This window comes from Phodopus roborovskii, unplaced genomic scaffold (assembly GCF_943737965.1).
Source record: "Phodopus roborovskii unplaced genomic scaffold, PHOROB, whole genome shotgun sequence".
NCBI classification, from domain to species: Eukaryota; Metazoa; Chordata; class Mammalia; order Rodentia; family Cricetidae; genus Phodopus; species Phodopus roborovskii.
The window spans coordinates 12,286,255-12,304,056 of NW_026126588.1; the positions used below are offsets into that span (position 1 = coordinate 12,286,255).

Sequence of the window (17,802 nt, forward strand, 5' to 3'; positions counted from 1 at the left end):
GTTCAAGAAACAGCTAGTAAGGGAAATGTGTCACTATTTCAAATCCAAAGGAAGTAAAAGTGCATGTGACTATCCACTTCCCCACAATACTAAGTATTTCAACCTGTGCATCTTACAAAGTGACTTCACATTTGAAAATACTAACCACTCAGTAGAATGCTTGGGGAAACAGTGTCATTTTATGAATGAATGTAACCGAGATCCTGTAGTTTGAACACCTCACCCAGTATGCAAATAAGTGAATTGTGAAAACTCAGGTCTGACTCTTAGTCCAGCACTTTCCATGTGAGCTCTCACTCGCTTAGACATGTAAGATAATATTTGATAAACAATAGGCCTGGGATATTTTGCACACTGTTGTAACTGAGCAAGGCTCCTACCAGATGACCCTTGCAGCCATGAGTCATATCAGTGGGATGGAGATGCTTTGGAAGCCTAAAGCAAGGTCATATGGATTAACTTTTCCAGGCCAATTGTATTTAGCAGAAGAAGGGGAGGGGGAGTCAATATGATGATGGTTATTTCACAGAAAAACTGTGTTGGGTAAAAACAAACCAAAACAAAAAATGTAGTATCTTCCTAATGGACCAATTATGAGCAATGTTACAATAACAAACAGATGCGATACTCGCTACAGAAAAGTTCAGTTTGTCCTATGCGTCAGACCCTGACATACTGGTAGTTCCAGGGGGAAAACCAGAAAAATCCCAACCCAGTGTGTGTGTGTGTGTGTGTTTCTACTCTATGTGCATACACATGACAATGCTCATGGAAGTCTTTCGAGGCTGAAGTTCGCTGAGAGACTGTGACTCACTTCCATGTTTATTAAAATGCCTTTCTGTGCCTAGTAGACTGCCATGAAAGTGGTTAGAAATACTGACTGTGTTTGCGTGTTTGGCATGTGTGTACACATGTTCCTGTGTGTGTACATGCATGTGTGTGTAGGCTAGGAGACCTCAGGTTTCCCTCAGGTACTGTTCATCCTTGGTTTGTTTGTTTTCTCGCTTCCCAGTGTTGGGTTACAAACATGTGACACTGTGCCTGGCTTTTTTTTCAATCAGATTCCAGGGGGCTTAAATGAAGTTGTCGTGTTAACAATGCAAGCTCCTTCTTGACTGACCTATGCCCTCATCTCTGTCTATACATCTAAACAAAGAGGATTAACTAAGTGTCCAAGCCACATGGTCTTTTTGTACAAATAATTTCATAACCTCCACAAATGTTACATGTAAAATTAAAATGGGCCAATGTAGTGTTAAATGCTTTTGTGCAGATATAAATCTGCCTCTATAGGCTTCATTTCCAAGTACCTTGAAACCCATCCTTCTTTGCGATGCAGTTTCATTTCTGCAACTCGCCACTTAGAACTCATCCCAACTGCATTATGCTCTGAACACTCCATTAAAATTCTTGTCAAAGGCCTCTAATGAGCTCCATTTGGACAAACAGCAAGGTCAATTTTCCACCCTCATCTCACTGGACTCTCAGAAGCTGTAGAAAGTTAATCACTTCCTCATTAAAGCTCTCATCGGCTCTCGGCTCTTTCTTTCCACCCTTTTCTTCTTTCACTCACTGGGGCTCCTTTTGAAACCTCCGTGCTGGCTGCTTCCTATGCCTGTTCTTTCTAAATGTGGAGCTCCTGGGATCGCTTCAGTCCTAGGTGCTCTCCTGGATTACGTGCCTTATCCCTTAGGTTTTAACACTGTCTTTCAATCTGCAAACATCCTTTTGCACATGGTCTTTCTCATCTCAGCCAATACTAATACCAGTCAACCAAGACAAAGGTTTAGAATTGTCCCTCCCTTACACAAATCTCTCATCTTCCGTCTTAAATCCACTCATGGATTACCTATTTGATCTCTGAATGGTATCTCTGTCTGTTCCCCTTTACCACCCATGCAGTCACCTCTTTAGTCCTCTCTGAATAAGCTGCATAGCCTTAGCATTTAGCAGAGGATCTGACACAAGAGTTTGCAGTTGCCAAATTACTGGTGAATGATTGAAGGAGTCTAATATGACAGCTGCAGAACTTAAACTAATGTGACTTTTGTTTTATTGGTCTGTTTGAAAGAATACCCTGGGAGAATTTGGATAATCAAGTGACCTAAATAGACAAAGAAAACCACTCAAAGTGATTGGCAGCTAAAGGGATCGAAACAAAGTATTAGGAAGGCATATCTTTTGCTGATAGAAGGGAGAAATTCTTTCAGATGATTTAAAAGTTGAGAAAACATGTCGTGGCGCCAGGCTAAGAGGGCCACTTAGTGCACATATGCCCAGAGAGGTCTTCACATGCAACTCTTGTAAAATGATGAACAATTTCTCAGAGGAACTATGTCATTATTTGTGTCACTGAAAATTAAACTGGACAGACAAGACACTAGACGATTCACAGCAAGTAATGAATTCCATTGACTAATGAATGGCAATATGAATGCTATTAAAAGTTTCTATTACAGGGTGAGCTATGGGCTCACCCACAGGAAGAAAGCTTTGATAACAAATCCATTAAAAATAGCTGTGACAATGAAGTCTGGGAATAATTAATTTTCTGAAGTGGCTATTATTCAAGCTAATTTTGTTTGTATGCCTGCATAAAAGATAAGATTCTATAATCCAGGAGCAAAAACAAAGCAATAAAGATTGGGAAGTTTTCCTTTTACCAGATCGACATGAGAAGAAAAGGTAGAAAACTGAGCCATGATTTCTGCCTTTGGACAGTTTTATATGGTTTCTGTTTGAAACAGTGCCTCCTGGTTCCCAAGTTCAGCCACATAACATTCTGTCTAAATTCCTGAACAGCCACTGAGTAGTGCTCAAGCTTGTTTACAGACAGTCAGCGTGTCATACTGATGGCCCTGCCATAGCACAGCCTTACATCCGAAGTGCTCCTTACAGTCTTCAAAAGGTTTTCATGTGATTTGATCCTCACACCAGCCACGAGGTGATGTGACACCCAGTATGAAGTGACATTATCACTAAAACATTTTACTTTTGATAACCATATGCTGAGTGCTCTCTCTGGACTCTGTATCCAGAGGGAACGCCTAGAATGGTATCTATTTCTGCCCATATACAAATGCAGTGAGTCTTATCTGAGATCCTATCCAGGTCAGTAGATACCTTTAAGTATAGAAGCAGTCAGAGAAGCTGCAGTAGCAAAACTTTCTGTATGTAGTAACATAATGCTGTAACGTACTATATCAACTTTTTTTCCATGGCATGGCACTAAAGCAAGACTTGAAATCACTTTTGCGTTTATATTAGAACATGTTTCTTAGGCACTCAAGTGATAGGGAAGCTGAGAAAGCCACAAAGGGAACCACGAGTTGATAAATGGATTAGCAGAAGAAGTCAACAGACCCCTAAGAAGGATGGGCATTGGCAGAGGACAGTGGGACTTTGTCCCAGGAGTGGGGCACCTTGCAGAAAAAGCAGGAAGTGTATGGGAGCTGTGATGATTTGAGTGTCAAAGGCAGGAACAGGGTGGAGCTCTCCTGAGTTTTCATTTCCCCCTCAGACCCAGACTCTGGCCAATACTTCGTGCTGGTTGATTCCAGCAAGAAGTCAGTGAGGCACGAGCCATGCTGAACCTGAATTGATCAGGGGAAAGGGGAAAGAGTGGGTCTTGACTAAACAGATGTAGAGCAAGCTGTTCACTAAATTATCGGTGTTTCAGACTCAGAGCAAATGCTGGCCAATGTTAACTGACAGGAACCCATACAGAAAATTTCAGGAAAAATAAACCAATAGGAAGCACTATAATCGAGAAGTTGTGCTGACCTTCCTTTGAAAAATATAATGTTTTGAATACTTCCTTGAGACATTCATAAAATGTGCTTGTATCATATTCACTCTGCACTTCTCTAACTCCTCCCCGGTGCTCACTCTTCAATCCCTCCCACCTTCGCATCTTCTCTGAATAGCACACTGGGTTCAGCTTGTGCTACCCATGTACTCACAGGTGTGGGACCACCCACCCGAGCAGGGTCAACTTATGAGGGGCACATCCTTAAAGGAAACGGATTCTCTGAGCTCCCCTGGAAGTCACCAGCTCTTCCCATCTCCTCAGCTAGGGCTCAGGGCTTATGAGCCCTCCATACTCCATGCTAAAACGTTGACTAGCTTTATCTTGTGTAGGGTTTGTGTGGTCAACCACAGCTGCTGTGGAATCGAGAGTGTAGCAGTTTTGTCATGAACTGATTTGTCTTCTTACAAATAATAATGCATTGATAATTTTTAGACAATAAATCAAAAAAGACTGCCTTCTAAAATTCAAAATAGTGCATAGGATCCTGATTTATCTTTGCCATCATTTGTCTTTCTTTGTCCGTCCATATACAGTTGCATGTCACGCAGTCGATAGATTTAGCTAACTGAAGGTGAATATTTAGGATGCTGAAGGCCATTTTATCTCCTCATTAAGTGAGGTAGTTAGAGCACACCTGGGGCTGGATCACTTATGAAAACTTAATGCTACAAGTTCTACATAGATGTCAAAATTCAAATTCAAAGAATTTTCAAAATTGTTTAACAGATTCATTTGGGGAACGGCCACAGCTAGGGCAACACTATGTAACAGAAGTAAAGGCACAACGTAATAACGGGCATGGAGAAAATATCTGGATACCCTTTTGTGCCAAGGGACTCCATGAATGTCTTAAACATTTACACCCAGTAATGGTGGGTTAGGAGAACAAACTCCCATGGAAACTGGAGCCTTTTCTGACGGTGCAGCAGCGGCTGGAGGGTCCTCCGTTCTTGCTTGCTTACTTGAATAAATGCTCCCAGCCACTCACCCACTCAGTTCTCTTTGGTTTTGTTATTTTTCTCCCTCAACTTGTATCTTTGCTCGTGTGCCGGTTTTCTCATGACTACCGAATGCTGTGCTATCAACTAGTAGCGTTTGCCCTTCTCTTTCTTCTCGTCTCCTCTTTTGGAGGAAACCTCCTGAGTTAATGTCACAACTTTACATGATGTCTGTGAATAGATGGGGCAACCGCTTGTCATCTCCTGCTGCACTGCCTCCCAGGATGTATGCTCCTGCACATACAACCTCTTTTTTCATTGGGGGAGGGGCGGGCAAAGACCTGGTGGCTTTATTTCTTAGATACCTGCTCTGTCTACTTGAGCAGATGCTTTCACTTTGAAGATTACAACAACTTATCTAAGTGTTGTGAAGATTACTTAATTCATGTGATTTGAGGACCTGCTAAAGAAAACAATCTATAAAAATGCTAATTGTTATTATTCAGTCTACCATGTACCTATTCTCTTTCAGTTGCTCTCTTAAAGGTCACGTAAGCAGTTACAATTAAACTCCTTTAAAGAATGAACAGGGAACTAAATTCTGAATTTCCTTTCTTTTCAAAATAAAAAGGTTTGTAATCTCTAAGGCATGAAAATGTGGATCTTTTGTCATATATATATATATATATATATATATATATATATGTATATATATGCATATGTACACACAAATACACACACATATGTATATATATGTATATATATATATGTTGAAAAATAAGGGTATATATAAATTTAAAAAAATACAAAGTGAACTAATCAATATTTGGAAAATACACTCTAGTCTTCAAGTACTCAAAATCTGCATCATGTGAACCATAGTTGGGTTTTAGAGGATAAATATAAAACATTCCACAACACACAGATTATTTAATGCAATTCCATTCAAATTTCTTCAGTAATTTTAAAAATAGTGATTGTGTAGGAAAAAATGCCCACATTGTCCTGATTACTTTTGATGTTATATTCTCATATATACTCTTACTCAATCCCTTTAAAACCCTTTGCAATTTTGCATGGACATTTTGTAGATTATGCTCATGTGGCCATTATTGTAGTAGACAAGTTATTATCTGTGATATAAAGTTATGATTGGGATAGCAGTAATAAGTCTATAATAAGTTCAGAGGACGTGACAGCTACTCTAGAATAGAATTTGCTTTGCTGTCTCTATATGCACCTTTGATTTTGAGAAGAGTTCTTACACAGATTTGTGTTGAAAGCCTCTTCTAATTGAGGCTGATCTGAAACGTAAGACTTTCTTCTGGAGTGCATTTTTATTCTGGGTTTGATCTAGAGTTTTCTTGTTCTACTTGAAAAAACTAGAACTATCTACATTTCATGATCCATTTTAATTTAGACAGAGTGAAAGGTATGGCTTTGGGGGATCTACTGCCTTTGGGGTCTTTTGCACCTTAGAATATACATTATCAAAGTAATTCTCATGGAAAGGCCATGCAACCAATTACAGTGACTTTTCTCTACATAGTGACTCATTCAATAATATAATACTTAAAATAATTGGATATATATATATATGTATATATATATTATAGTGAATAAGAATACATGTGTTTTTTATATGGACTATATACCTTAGTAGTGAGTTTATAGCAAGAATTCAAGATATAGGGTACATACAAATCAGTACCAGAGCAATTGGATATGTCACTAGAAAATTAGATATTTAATTCTGTGTATCTCAGTTGTGTAATTCTAATACGGTATAAATGATGATAAGCGTTAGTAATCCTCTACCTCATTGAGAAGGAAAGAAGATGAGAGTAAAATACATTTTTACTATTGATGACCTTATGCAGGGCAAAGGCCATTGTCTGGCCCTCAGTCCAGAGTCTTAGTATGCTTAGAATATATGCTTTGAATAGTTAACAGTTAAAAACCAATACTTTTAATAATCACCACTCCATAGGTTAAAAACAAAACATTCATTCTGAATCATATTGACCTGACATAATAATAATGTTTATAATCAGGGCCATGGTACCATTCACAGAAACGGTTTCTTTTCATACTAACAGATTGCCTTTTAGAAAATAGAAAAAAAAAAAAAAAGATTTAGCTCTAGCTTTGAATTTGCAACACCAGTTATTAATTTATACTTGAAAATGACCTATTCTATCAGTAAAACCTCAGGAGCACCCTCTGTCTTTTCTTCATGAACATTCCATGGGAGTCCCATTATGAGAGAATTAGGATTGATTAGAATAATTTTAAACTTTTTAATAACATCTTGAACTAGAAGATTCTAACATAACACTAGAAAATCTTTAGGTCCAGAATCTTAATGTGTACATATCAGAAACTCTGACAATAGTAACATGTATCTTCCTAAAGTCAACATTACATTGATGGGCCTGTACACCCTTCAAATATCAAGGGACTAGTCAACATCTTATGACTCACCTCTAGAGAACTCATAGATATCGTTGATCCAGTCTCACTTCTTGACAGTCCTGTATTATCATCCAACTCAGAGGCCATGAAATTCTTCACTGCTGTGCGAGGCTCAAAGGGCAAATTCTGCATATGCTCCTGGGGTGCAAGATGCTGATCTAAGTTCATATTGAACTGGTCCATTACAGGGGGATTCATATTGAATTCAGGATTCACTTTGTAGTGCAATAGCCTTTCATGCGGCAAGGTTTCCATGCCAATATTCATTTTGCTTTCCTCTTTCATTGATGGCTGGGTATTTACAGAACTTCTAGGCATCACAATGTAGTCACTTTCCATCATTCTTTCTTGAGGGTGGACTATGTCCATATCAGCCCCTCTTAAGTTGTCATCCGTGCATAAGTACACAGTTCTCCGCAACTCAGTGTTCTCTTTTTTCAGACATTGACTGCTCAACTCATTCATACTCATGGGCATGTGCAGGCCTGTGGGCTGTTGGATGATGACTTTGGAAATGACATTTCCAGGCAATGTTGAATAGCTTAGCCCTTCAGGATTCGTTCCCTTTTCTTCCTCATCGTCATTTAGAGAGATCCTGGAGAGTGTTCCTGTTATTGTTGCTGCTCGGCAAGGGCCAATATCCTTATGAAGCACTGCAAATTGGACCATTGTAGTTAATATACAGAAATTGTCTATTTTTGTTGTTATATTCTATTATTTATTTTCCCATTAAACACTCTCTTAATAAAGCAAGAGAAAAATAATCTTTTAACAAATTATTTGCACTTGTTTCCTCATCGTTCAGATTACTGGATTGTTATTGATTCTCTGGTATTGCCATAGATCATGACATAGATAAAGCACATCTGAAAGCTGACTGACTGACTTTCAAAAAATCTCACTGTGTTGCCTTGAAAATAAAATCCTCATTAATTTTAAGGCAAAAAGTAGACTGCGAAAGAAGATTTCTTCATCAATCTACTTCAAAGCATTTATATAAAAATAAAGTTTTGTTCACACACATTTGTCACTTTCTTTAAAAAGTTTTCTATAACATTTTGTTCATTAGAAAAGATTCTTGAGGACTAACTGTGGTGGTGCACACCTTTAATCCCAGAATTTGAGAAGTTGAGACAGACAGATCTCTGTGAGTTCAAGGCCAGCCTGGTCTACATAGTGAGTTTCCAGATAGTCAAAGCTCCATAGTGAGACTGTCTCAAGATAAAACTAGTGTAGGATGGCCACAAAGCAAAGAAACTGTAGTAGAAAACATCATGTATAGCTAACTATAGAACATTTGTGTCTGAAAGCATGAACACTTTCAGACAGGCTGAATTTTGTCCATCATTGTCTAAGTTTCCAACAGAAGCATAACTATGAATGAGTACAGAAGTTGAAAAACCAGGATATTATGACTATTTCTTGCTACTATGAATGCAAATTATTAAGCTTGCTACTAAGAGGAAATGAATCCATTAAATTATTCTAAAGTATGAACCACTCATACATACCTGTTCTTTAGAGATGCTGTATCTATTTTTGTGTTAATGTCTTTTTTGTTTCCTAGACTATAACATCATGTTAAATACTCATATATATGTTTCATGAATCCACAATGTGGTTGTAATTTTTTATATTTTACATTTTACATGTAAAAATAATAAAAGATCAACTTTAAGATGTTGTTTCTAAATCTGGCATGGTGATAGTGTGTAATCGCAGCACTTGGGAGGGTGTGGCATTCTTGGCTACCTATACTTTGTAAAAGCAAAAACAAGGGTAAAACCTAAACCTCTTGAGGTAATAAGAGAGCAGTAATACATTGAAATTTCTAGAAATAATTGTGACTGAAACATTAAGTGGTAAAGTAATATTGACTAATTAAATGATAGTTGAAATTAAAACAACATTTAAAGCATTTCAAAATTCACAGAAGAATAGTTTTAGTTCCTAATGTTACACAAAAATTAATTCAAAATCAAGCACTAAAATTTAAAGACACACTATGAGCACCCATTGTATTATATTAGGGATGTAAAGATGTTTTCATACCTTTATTAATAGGTTGTAAACTATGAAGAAAACCTTACCATTTATATTTTTACAATATGCTCTCTCTACATTAAATATTTGAGATGCAATTATTTTTATGAAGTAGCGTCCACAGTATGTGAGAGGTGAGCCTGCTTCTTTGATTTGCTTACAATGTAAACAAACTTCAAACATAAACCTCCTACACATGACAACAGTGACCTTTGAGATAAATTAATCAAGTTGTGAAAATAAAAATCAAACCACACAGAAAGCAACCCGAACAGTTAGCATTAGCATAGATGTACACTCCAGCATCTACAGACATGGCTTCAAAGTTTAGAAGAGGCTGCTCAGAGCCTAGCAACTGAGACTTTAAAATTTAGCACAGTCAACATATGCAGAATTCTCTCGAAAGCTCCTGAAGAGCTCAACTGCAAAGGGCACTGACCAAAAATGAACACAGAGAATAAACACACTGTAAACTGCTTCTTAATAACATAGTGGTACCCAGACTCCAGTGCAGACTGGGAGAAAGGAACAGTCTGTCAAAAGGCATCATTGAACTGCAGCTCTGGGAAGAGGGTCTGACATGGAAGTTCCCAGCGCTTTTAAAACCCTGGTTACTGTGTGCCAGGCCCACGGGTTCTTGACTAGAAGGTCCAGGTAAATCTTCAAAACTGCATTTCTAGGAAGTGGCAGATGGCACACTGATTATTTGGGTACCATATTTTGACAAGCACTGGTTTGCTAATAGTGGTTAAGGAAAAGACAGAAGTGTCTGTTCTCATTTTTCCCTATGTCAAGAACTCTAAGGAATACAGGAAGAGAAGCAAGGAAGCTAAATTGAGGATGGATGATTAAGAATTAAATAGACACCATTAAAATAAGTTCAAGCCTCCCGATACAGCCAAATTGTATTGTATAAATGGAGAAACTTGCAACATGGTTTGTGAATTTTAGAGATAATAGAAGATGGATAAGTTTTTTTTTTTAATAGGAATGAATGATTCTTACTCCCCTTACAGGCCTACTATGGGTTGCCAAATTATAGCTGTTAGCTGACAACGTCTGAGACCACACTCCACCCATAGTGTTTTGACTTAGTTCAAGAACACAAGATTTGTTTCCCATGTGGTTATGATTATGGCAAGAAATATGATCTGACATTTGCACAGATTTTAATGGCTCTGAGTTGAATCTGAAAACAACACATAAGGGAGTCTAGAAGGTAGGAAGTGGGTGCCTTTCCCAGAACAGTAGGTCCTGTAATAGTTGTCATGACATTTAACACCTTTGTAGACAGTTTGGATGGAGACTTAGAAGGTACTATATCAAATTTTCAATAGCTACACAATATCAAATAGATGCTATTCTGAAGAAGTTAAGATGACAGTGTACAGAGATAGATGCAGAGGTTTATTTTTTTCTATGAAAACATACCAGAAGCATAACTTTTACATAATCTTAGCAGACTCCTTGACAGCACCTATAAACACGTTAGGGGTTTTAGATGACAAGTTGACACTTGTACCGAAGCATAAATCAGGTGTTAATGTTGACCACATTAATACAAGTAAATAGCCAACCGTAATGGAAGCTGGATATGTATGTATATATGTGTACACTATAATTTAAATTTATTGACAAATTGGGGGCTATTTTCAGCACCAGGCCTGGGAGGATGCTATTAGAAATGAATGATGACACATGGCTGTTAAATCTGAAGGCAAATGGCACTCAGATTGAACTAAATGATACTTGATTTCAAATATTTGGGTACTTGGATGAAGTATATATATATATATATCCACTTTTAATATGAAAAGCAGACAGCACAGAGAATACCTAATGAAAGCTAAAATGTGGTACATTTTGATGTGCTTTGAAAAAAAATCCAACTAGTGGAAAACATCCAAAATATGTAGTTTCCTTTAAAACTTTCAAGCCATCTTCTCTAGTGAAAAGTCAGCCAATGACTAGAAAACAGCTACCATTAACACACAGACACACGCATGCACGCAAGCACACACCATGGTAGTTCACCAATCTAGTGATTCATTCATTTTCTCTATATGATGAACAGAGCAGCCACAGTGAGGCTCCTCACAACTGTTCTTATTCATGAGGATGGAAGTTTTTGGCCTTTCTAGTGCTTTCTGCTGCTATATGATACTTTTAATAACCCATTTCTTATTTCTTTTCAGTTCCCATTCCTTCTCTCTTCTCTCTATATATAAATCCCTGATTTATATAGAGTGATTCTCATTGGAAGATGTCACTATTCACCCACATGAGTGTTATACACAAAGCACAGCCTTTCTTAAAAAGACAAAACACACAAAATGATCTCACATCCCTACAAATTATATTTAAAAGATCAAAGGATTCTTACCTGATCGACAAGCAATGTCTACATCCTTTTCAAAGTCTGTCTGTAACAAGAAATAACAAGGCATAGAATCATCACCTAATGAAGATTTCAAATGTTTTAACATTCAATTTTTCTGAAGCTTACATTTCTGTTTTTTTTTATGACAGTAAATTTATCCCATTTCTAAAGTTTGACAAAGTGTCTATGCATACAGTAGCCTTGACTCCAACATTTATTCTGGGCTCGTGTACAGTATGGAGCCATCACTGGAAGGTGCCTTTTCTTGTGTTTTAGTGTATTCATGCTCTCTTTAGGCTGTACAGAAGGACCACTATTACCTGTAGTTACCTTTAAATATACATGTCTTACTGCTCTGAGTTGCAGCCCTTCTAAAGATTTAATATTAAACTATGTGTAAGTTGGGAGAAGGGTACCATCAAAACTTATTTTGCTAAATTCTTGAAAATTTAACAAAAAGATAGAATGGAAAATAAAACTCCATAACACACAGAAAAAACAAGTGTGAAAGTCCAATGTGCTCAGGTGTAAAAGTCATTATCTTGAACCAAATTCTAGACAAGGAGACCATACTCTTCACTGTTGTATAGGACACCCAAGGGAGTCAACAGCCAATCTTGATTCAAAGCCAGTCCAGAAAGAACATTTATTGGACATCAAAATACCAAATATTTTATTTTAAATATTTGTTTTATTATTTGTGCGTGTGTATGTGTGTGTGTGTGTGTGTGTGTGTGTGTGTGTGTGTGTCCATGTGTGCAGGGACACATGGAAGTATGAAGAGCACATCAAATACCTTGGAACTGTAGTTATAGGCACTCATGAGCTATAGATGTGGGTGCTGGGAACTGAACTCCTGTCCTCTGAAAGGGCAGTAAGTACCTTTAACCACTAAGTCATCTCATCGTCTCACAAAGTATTAGTCTTAATAAACTAAAGCCGAATTGTGATTTTATACCATTTCATTAACAAGAATTTTGTTATATATACATACATACATACATACATACATATATATATAATTTTTTTCCTTGAGAAACTCTCACTTAATTATCAACCTGAAAGAAAATAAAAGCTCACCATAATTTGAGCATGCCCATTAGGAAAAGAACTTGAAGAATCAGCATTGATTGGATCCTGGCAGTTTCTCAACCTGCATCTAAATGCATCTTGAACCTGTGGGAAGGAAAAAATATCAATTTTTTCTCAGCAATAACAGATAGTGTCCATATTGCCTACCAATTATGAGAAAACACTATCTTTGTCTGTACAGTATAAGATCATCTTCCCGACTAGCCTAGAACTAGCTATGTAGATCAGGCTGGCTTCAAATTCACAGAGATCTACTTGCATCTGCCTCCCCAGTGCTGGGATTCAAGCCAGAACCACCATGCCTGACATTGATTGCTTCTTACTACAAATATAGGTATACGTGGCTTTGCTCACTGGCCAGGGTTTTATCACTTGCCATTGTCTATCAAGTTAGTGTTGGAACTCTTGAGAGAGCAGCAGGCCATTTCTGGCTTAATCCTTGTCATTCTTAACATGAGATGGGTTTTTCTTGTATTGTTATAAATAAGTGTATGCTGTTGGGTGTGTGTGTGTGGGGGGGGTTCGTCCTATTGTGTAATTTCCGTAACAGATTTAAGCACTGTGAAAAAATGAAATCACTCAACGATCTTTTGACTAGAATTGATTTATGATTTTTTTTTCCTTGTGGGAAAACTATTCCTTTTCCTCCGTCATGTCTATGTCCCCAGACATAAAAACAGGAATTAACAGAACAATATAAAACACATCCCTTGACTTCTCCTTGATTGACTTGGGAAAGAACAAGACACTTTAGCTTAGTCAGACTCCCTTGACATCCCACCAGATTCTAGATGCAGTATAAACATATCACAAGAGGTTTCTAAGAATGTTACATTAATTGTTTTATTACAAAATCTTAGCAGAGGCAGAGAGATGAAAAGGGAACTCTCCACTGGTTGGGTAACAAAAGCAACTGCTGTTTTCTGATCACATGACACCTCAGCATCAGGATGCACATCCCACTTCCTGTGGTCCCATAGGCGCCTCACAAGTTGTTGACGTGTATATTCACAGATAGCTACTTATCCACAATCAATGGCCAAGTTATTTTTTTACTCCTTTGTCTGACTCCATGTGTTTGATATTCTCCTTCTCATCTATTATAATTTGTTTTTCTGTTATTAAAAGCATAGCGGATGTTGTGTTTTCCCTATATTAAATCACAATTACAGAGACTGCAGGGTAAGAACATGTACATCTTTTCTTTTGAAAAGCACAGCCATTTTGGTATGAGATGCATCTAACATATAGTTTGGTTAGGAAACAGAACATAATGGATCAGACCTTGAGTCTATTAATTTGTTTTTGTCCCCTTACTCTCCATTTTTGAGAGTACTGAGTCATCAATACTCTTCCCCAAGTTGTAGTTTGGATCTGAAATGTGGACCTGAGTATTCTGCTCTGACAGTCCTATACAGACATTCACACACATGTCTCCATGTATGCTTCACCTGGTGGCGCAGCCAATTTTTGTGACTGTGAGTAGGTGTCTTTGGATGGCTTCCATTCTACAATGCTAATATTGCTAATCTCAGAGTCCTCCAAAAGACCGATCAGTCCCCTGATAACATTTCTTTGGTCCAGCACATCAATGAAGAGTCTGGCCACACTGAAACCTACTCTGATGCCTTTTCCTACGACTCAGGGGGTCAGAAGGACTGAATCATCCAGCTACTCCCAGCAAGGCAGACAGAGCAAAAGACTCTTTCGTCATCAGTGTTTTCTGGGGGATTCCTTTTTAACCAAGAAGTCATTGTAGGTTATAAAATAATGCATTAACAACAGAAAACTGGTAATGAGTTTAGTGTTTGTCAGACTGCCATTATTATTCTGTGATTCCTAAGTCTGAAACCTCAGAGCTAAGTGTGTTTTCTTTAAAAAAAAAAAATCCTATAAACCATTGTGAGAAAAAGAAAGTTCATGCTAAATGCTGTTTATACCCTAAGGCAAAAGGAAAAGTACATTTTATAAAGAAATATAAATGATATGTTAGGAACAATGTCTTTTGGGAACTTGTCACTTAAAGATTCCCTTCAAATCTATTTATAAATACCAGCATATATAAAATATGAAACATTGTGGTAGGAAAGAAAGTTCCCATGTAAACTGTATCAGGAGCTCTCTGTTTTGCTTTTACTGTCTTCTTGATATTTCCATTGATGTAGTGGAGAGGTGGTTTGATGCATGACTTTTTGTTCTGTTACTGTCATCAAAGTATTACCATGTTGGAACATGAAATTTTGGCTGACCTACATCTGTGTTTCTTGGGCTCTGGTCAGTCATATTTGGCTTTAGAATAAACTGTTTCTCTCCTTTAAAAGGGTAAGTATTGTGTGTTTGCCCTGACAGTAGCAATGTTAAACATTAATTTATCTGGTTCTTGTTAGTGTTCTTTATTATTATTATTATTTTACATGTCCATCCCAGTTCCCTCTCCATCCCTCCCTCCCTCTTACCCTCTGTCCCCCCTCACATGTACCCTGACCACCCTCCCCTCCCATCCCCCCCACCCCAATTCCACATGTAGGGCAATGCCATCCAAGTGGGGTCATATAGATCTGTTAAGTCATTTGAAGTAGGGACTAGGACTTCTCTCCTGTCTCTCAAGAGTTCTTTATTTTTAAGCTATCGCCAAAACGTTGTCATAAAAATAAAAAATAAAAAAGAAACATGGAAAAACAAATTCTGTTAATTTCTCTTCCAAATCATTGTCTGATTGATTGAAAGAGATATAAAAGAAATCTCTTTTTCGAAACACACACTTAGACACGTGCAAAATCAATACTTTTGCCTGTAAAAGTTCTAAATGTCACAATGGGCTAAGGGCATGTCTACATTGGAGAATGACACCAGTTTTATTAGCCAGCCAACGCTGTTTGGAAGAGAGAGAAGACAGAAAGGCCCACAGATGTTTAAGGCCATTTTTAGGTTCTTACAGGTGTCATAATTTAAGAATTAGGGTCTAAGACATTTTCGGTGCACAACTCTCATTCATAAGGATTTCCAGGAGAAATTTCATTTGATTCCAAATGCCTTATTTGATTTTTTTTTTAATCTGAAAATACACTGCGGCTATCTAAATGAATTGGCATTAAATATTTGCTCAACACTGTAGGAGGAAATGATGAGATGAGTTGCACACAGTGATTCTCCTGACCTCAGAGGGGCTTAATGCAAGATAGCATCTGGGAAAAGATCCAGTTACGAGCAAACATTTTGTTCATTGAATTTTCTAGCAGGTAAACGAAGAGTTTTATCCTTGGGAAGTTAATGTAAATTATACCAATGAAAAACTGGAATTGTTTAAAATTCAAGTTCTAGATGAACATAAAAATAAATAACAAGAAGGAATGAAAATAGATCATTCTATGCCAGACTAAGATAAAAGTCCCCCTGAATCTTGTATGCCATCATTTACAATGATGAGCAGTAACTGCCCTTTATATACTATTTATGGAGAACCAATTCCTTAAGTAAACTGTTTTATTTAAAACTGTTATTATTAGTTTATTACTAGATATTAACATTACAAATCTGAGTTCCGGCAAAATTAACATTTCAAAACCTTTTAGGAGGTTAGTAGACCCAAGTTTTAAATGGATCTGTGGGGGAACGATGAAATATTTAACATTAATTATGCCACACTTCATATCTAGATTATAAAATGTCATATCTCTGAACCATTCTGAAATAGGTCTGTCATTCTTAATGATGATCAGACAGGGCTAAAAGTAAGAGGCAGTAGCAAGGAACAAATATGTCGCTACTTTTAAAATAGATAGGGGATTTTAAGGAACCCTGATGGTCTGTAGTGAGATAAAGGAAAGAACAAAGGGCCAATCTTTAAGAATACAGCAATAGCTATCACTGATGCCTCTACCAAGTTTCAAAGCAGCTAGGGGGCTTCAAAAAAAAAAAAAAAATAGTGCCTAGAGACGGGATCAGGCTGAGAAATTACATATGGTTTCCTGGATGAGATCTGAGTTCAAAGTAGTTTGCAGGGGGAATGTCTAGCTCCTGTCTCCCTCATGGGGTGAGGCATTTGGGTTTTCTCAGCAGCAGCAGCAGCAAACCGAGAACTTCTCAATTGGTCTTCACTCTGGAGGCAGCTGGCAGAGAGACACTGTGCAAGGTCCACGCCAGATTTGGAGGTTTGCAGGAGAGCGGCACCCAGCATGGTTGGCCGTGTTACAAATCCTTGAAGCTTCACAGGCAAGAGTTCCACAGCTTTAAGGAAGCAGGATCCGGATTTAGCTGCTGAACTGCTCAGACCCCAAATCTTCACCTCTAAATGATGAGACAGTTTTACCTCAAGCTCCTCTTTGTGAATTCTTGTGAACTCACAATATCATTTCATGTCAGGAACACACACATTTTATTCTTGTATACATTTGTTATGATTTCTCAGGGAGAGGGGTTTCTTTCGTGCTATGTATCTTCTTAAATCTTGTGTCTACAATCACACCTGCTATTTCAGAGTTGAACAAATGGCACAGGCTTTTTTTTCCCTCAACATAATGTATTTTATATGTAATCATTAAATGGATGAATAAGTCTCATTTTTATAAATATTGCACCAAATAACATAAGTAGCATGAGTAACTTGACATTTAAAAAATATTACTTGACTTTGTGCCCACGGACGGGCTCTTGCGATTCATGGGAGAGCAAACTCACGCTTTGGGACTGCAGGCAAGCTGCCTGCCATTATCACCCTAGGTGACAAAAGTTCAAAATGGAACCACATTTCTTGCTTTCAAAGTCCTGATTCCTGCACACCGTTCTATTTCTAGCCTTTCAAATTTTCTGAACAAAGATTAGAACAGTTTAAGCCAAGGAATGAACCAAAACAAAAAAGGTATTCCTTTAGTCAAGACATACACAGTGTAGTTGTGTCAGAGAGCTGGAAGGAGAGACTTGGGGGTCTGAGATGAGAACGAAGTAGGAACTGCCTGTCAACCTGAACGTCCAGTTTCTGTTCACTGTAGACAGTAGCATGATCCTGCTCCCTAGAGCAGGGACAGTTAGGAGGAAAATGTGACTGGAAGAATTGAGGGTAGCCC

General features: G+C 37.7%; 1 protein-coding gene across 1 annotated transcript in view; it reads right to left on the reverse strand.

Annotated features, from left to right (window-relative positions):
- Positions 1-17,802, reverse strand: part of Adgrb3 (adhesion G protein-coupled receptor B3) — a 656,439-nt gene that overhangs the window by 20,565 nt on the left and 618,072 nt on the right. Inside the window, exons 26-28 of the mRNA XM_051204331.1 lie at positions 12,728-12,823; positions 11,651-11,690; positions 7,234-7,877 (exon numbers count right to left, since the gene is read on the reverse strand). Coding sequence (XP_051060288.1) covers positions 7,234-7,877; positions 11,651-11,690; positions 12,728-12,823 — 780 coding nt within the window. The remainder of the gene's footprint in view (positions 1-7,233; positions 7,878-11,650; positions 11,691-12,727; positions 12,824-17,802) is intronic.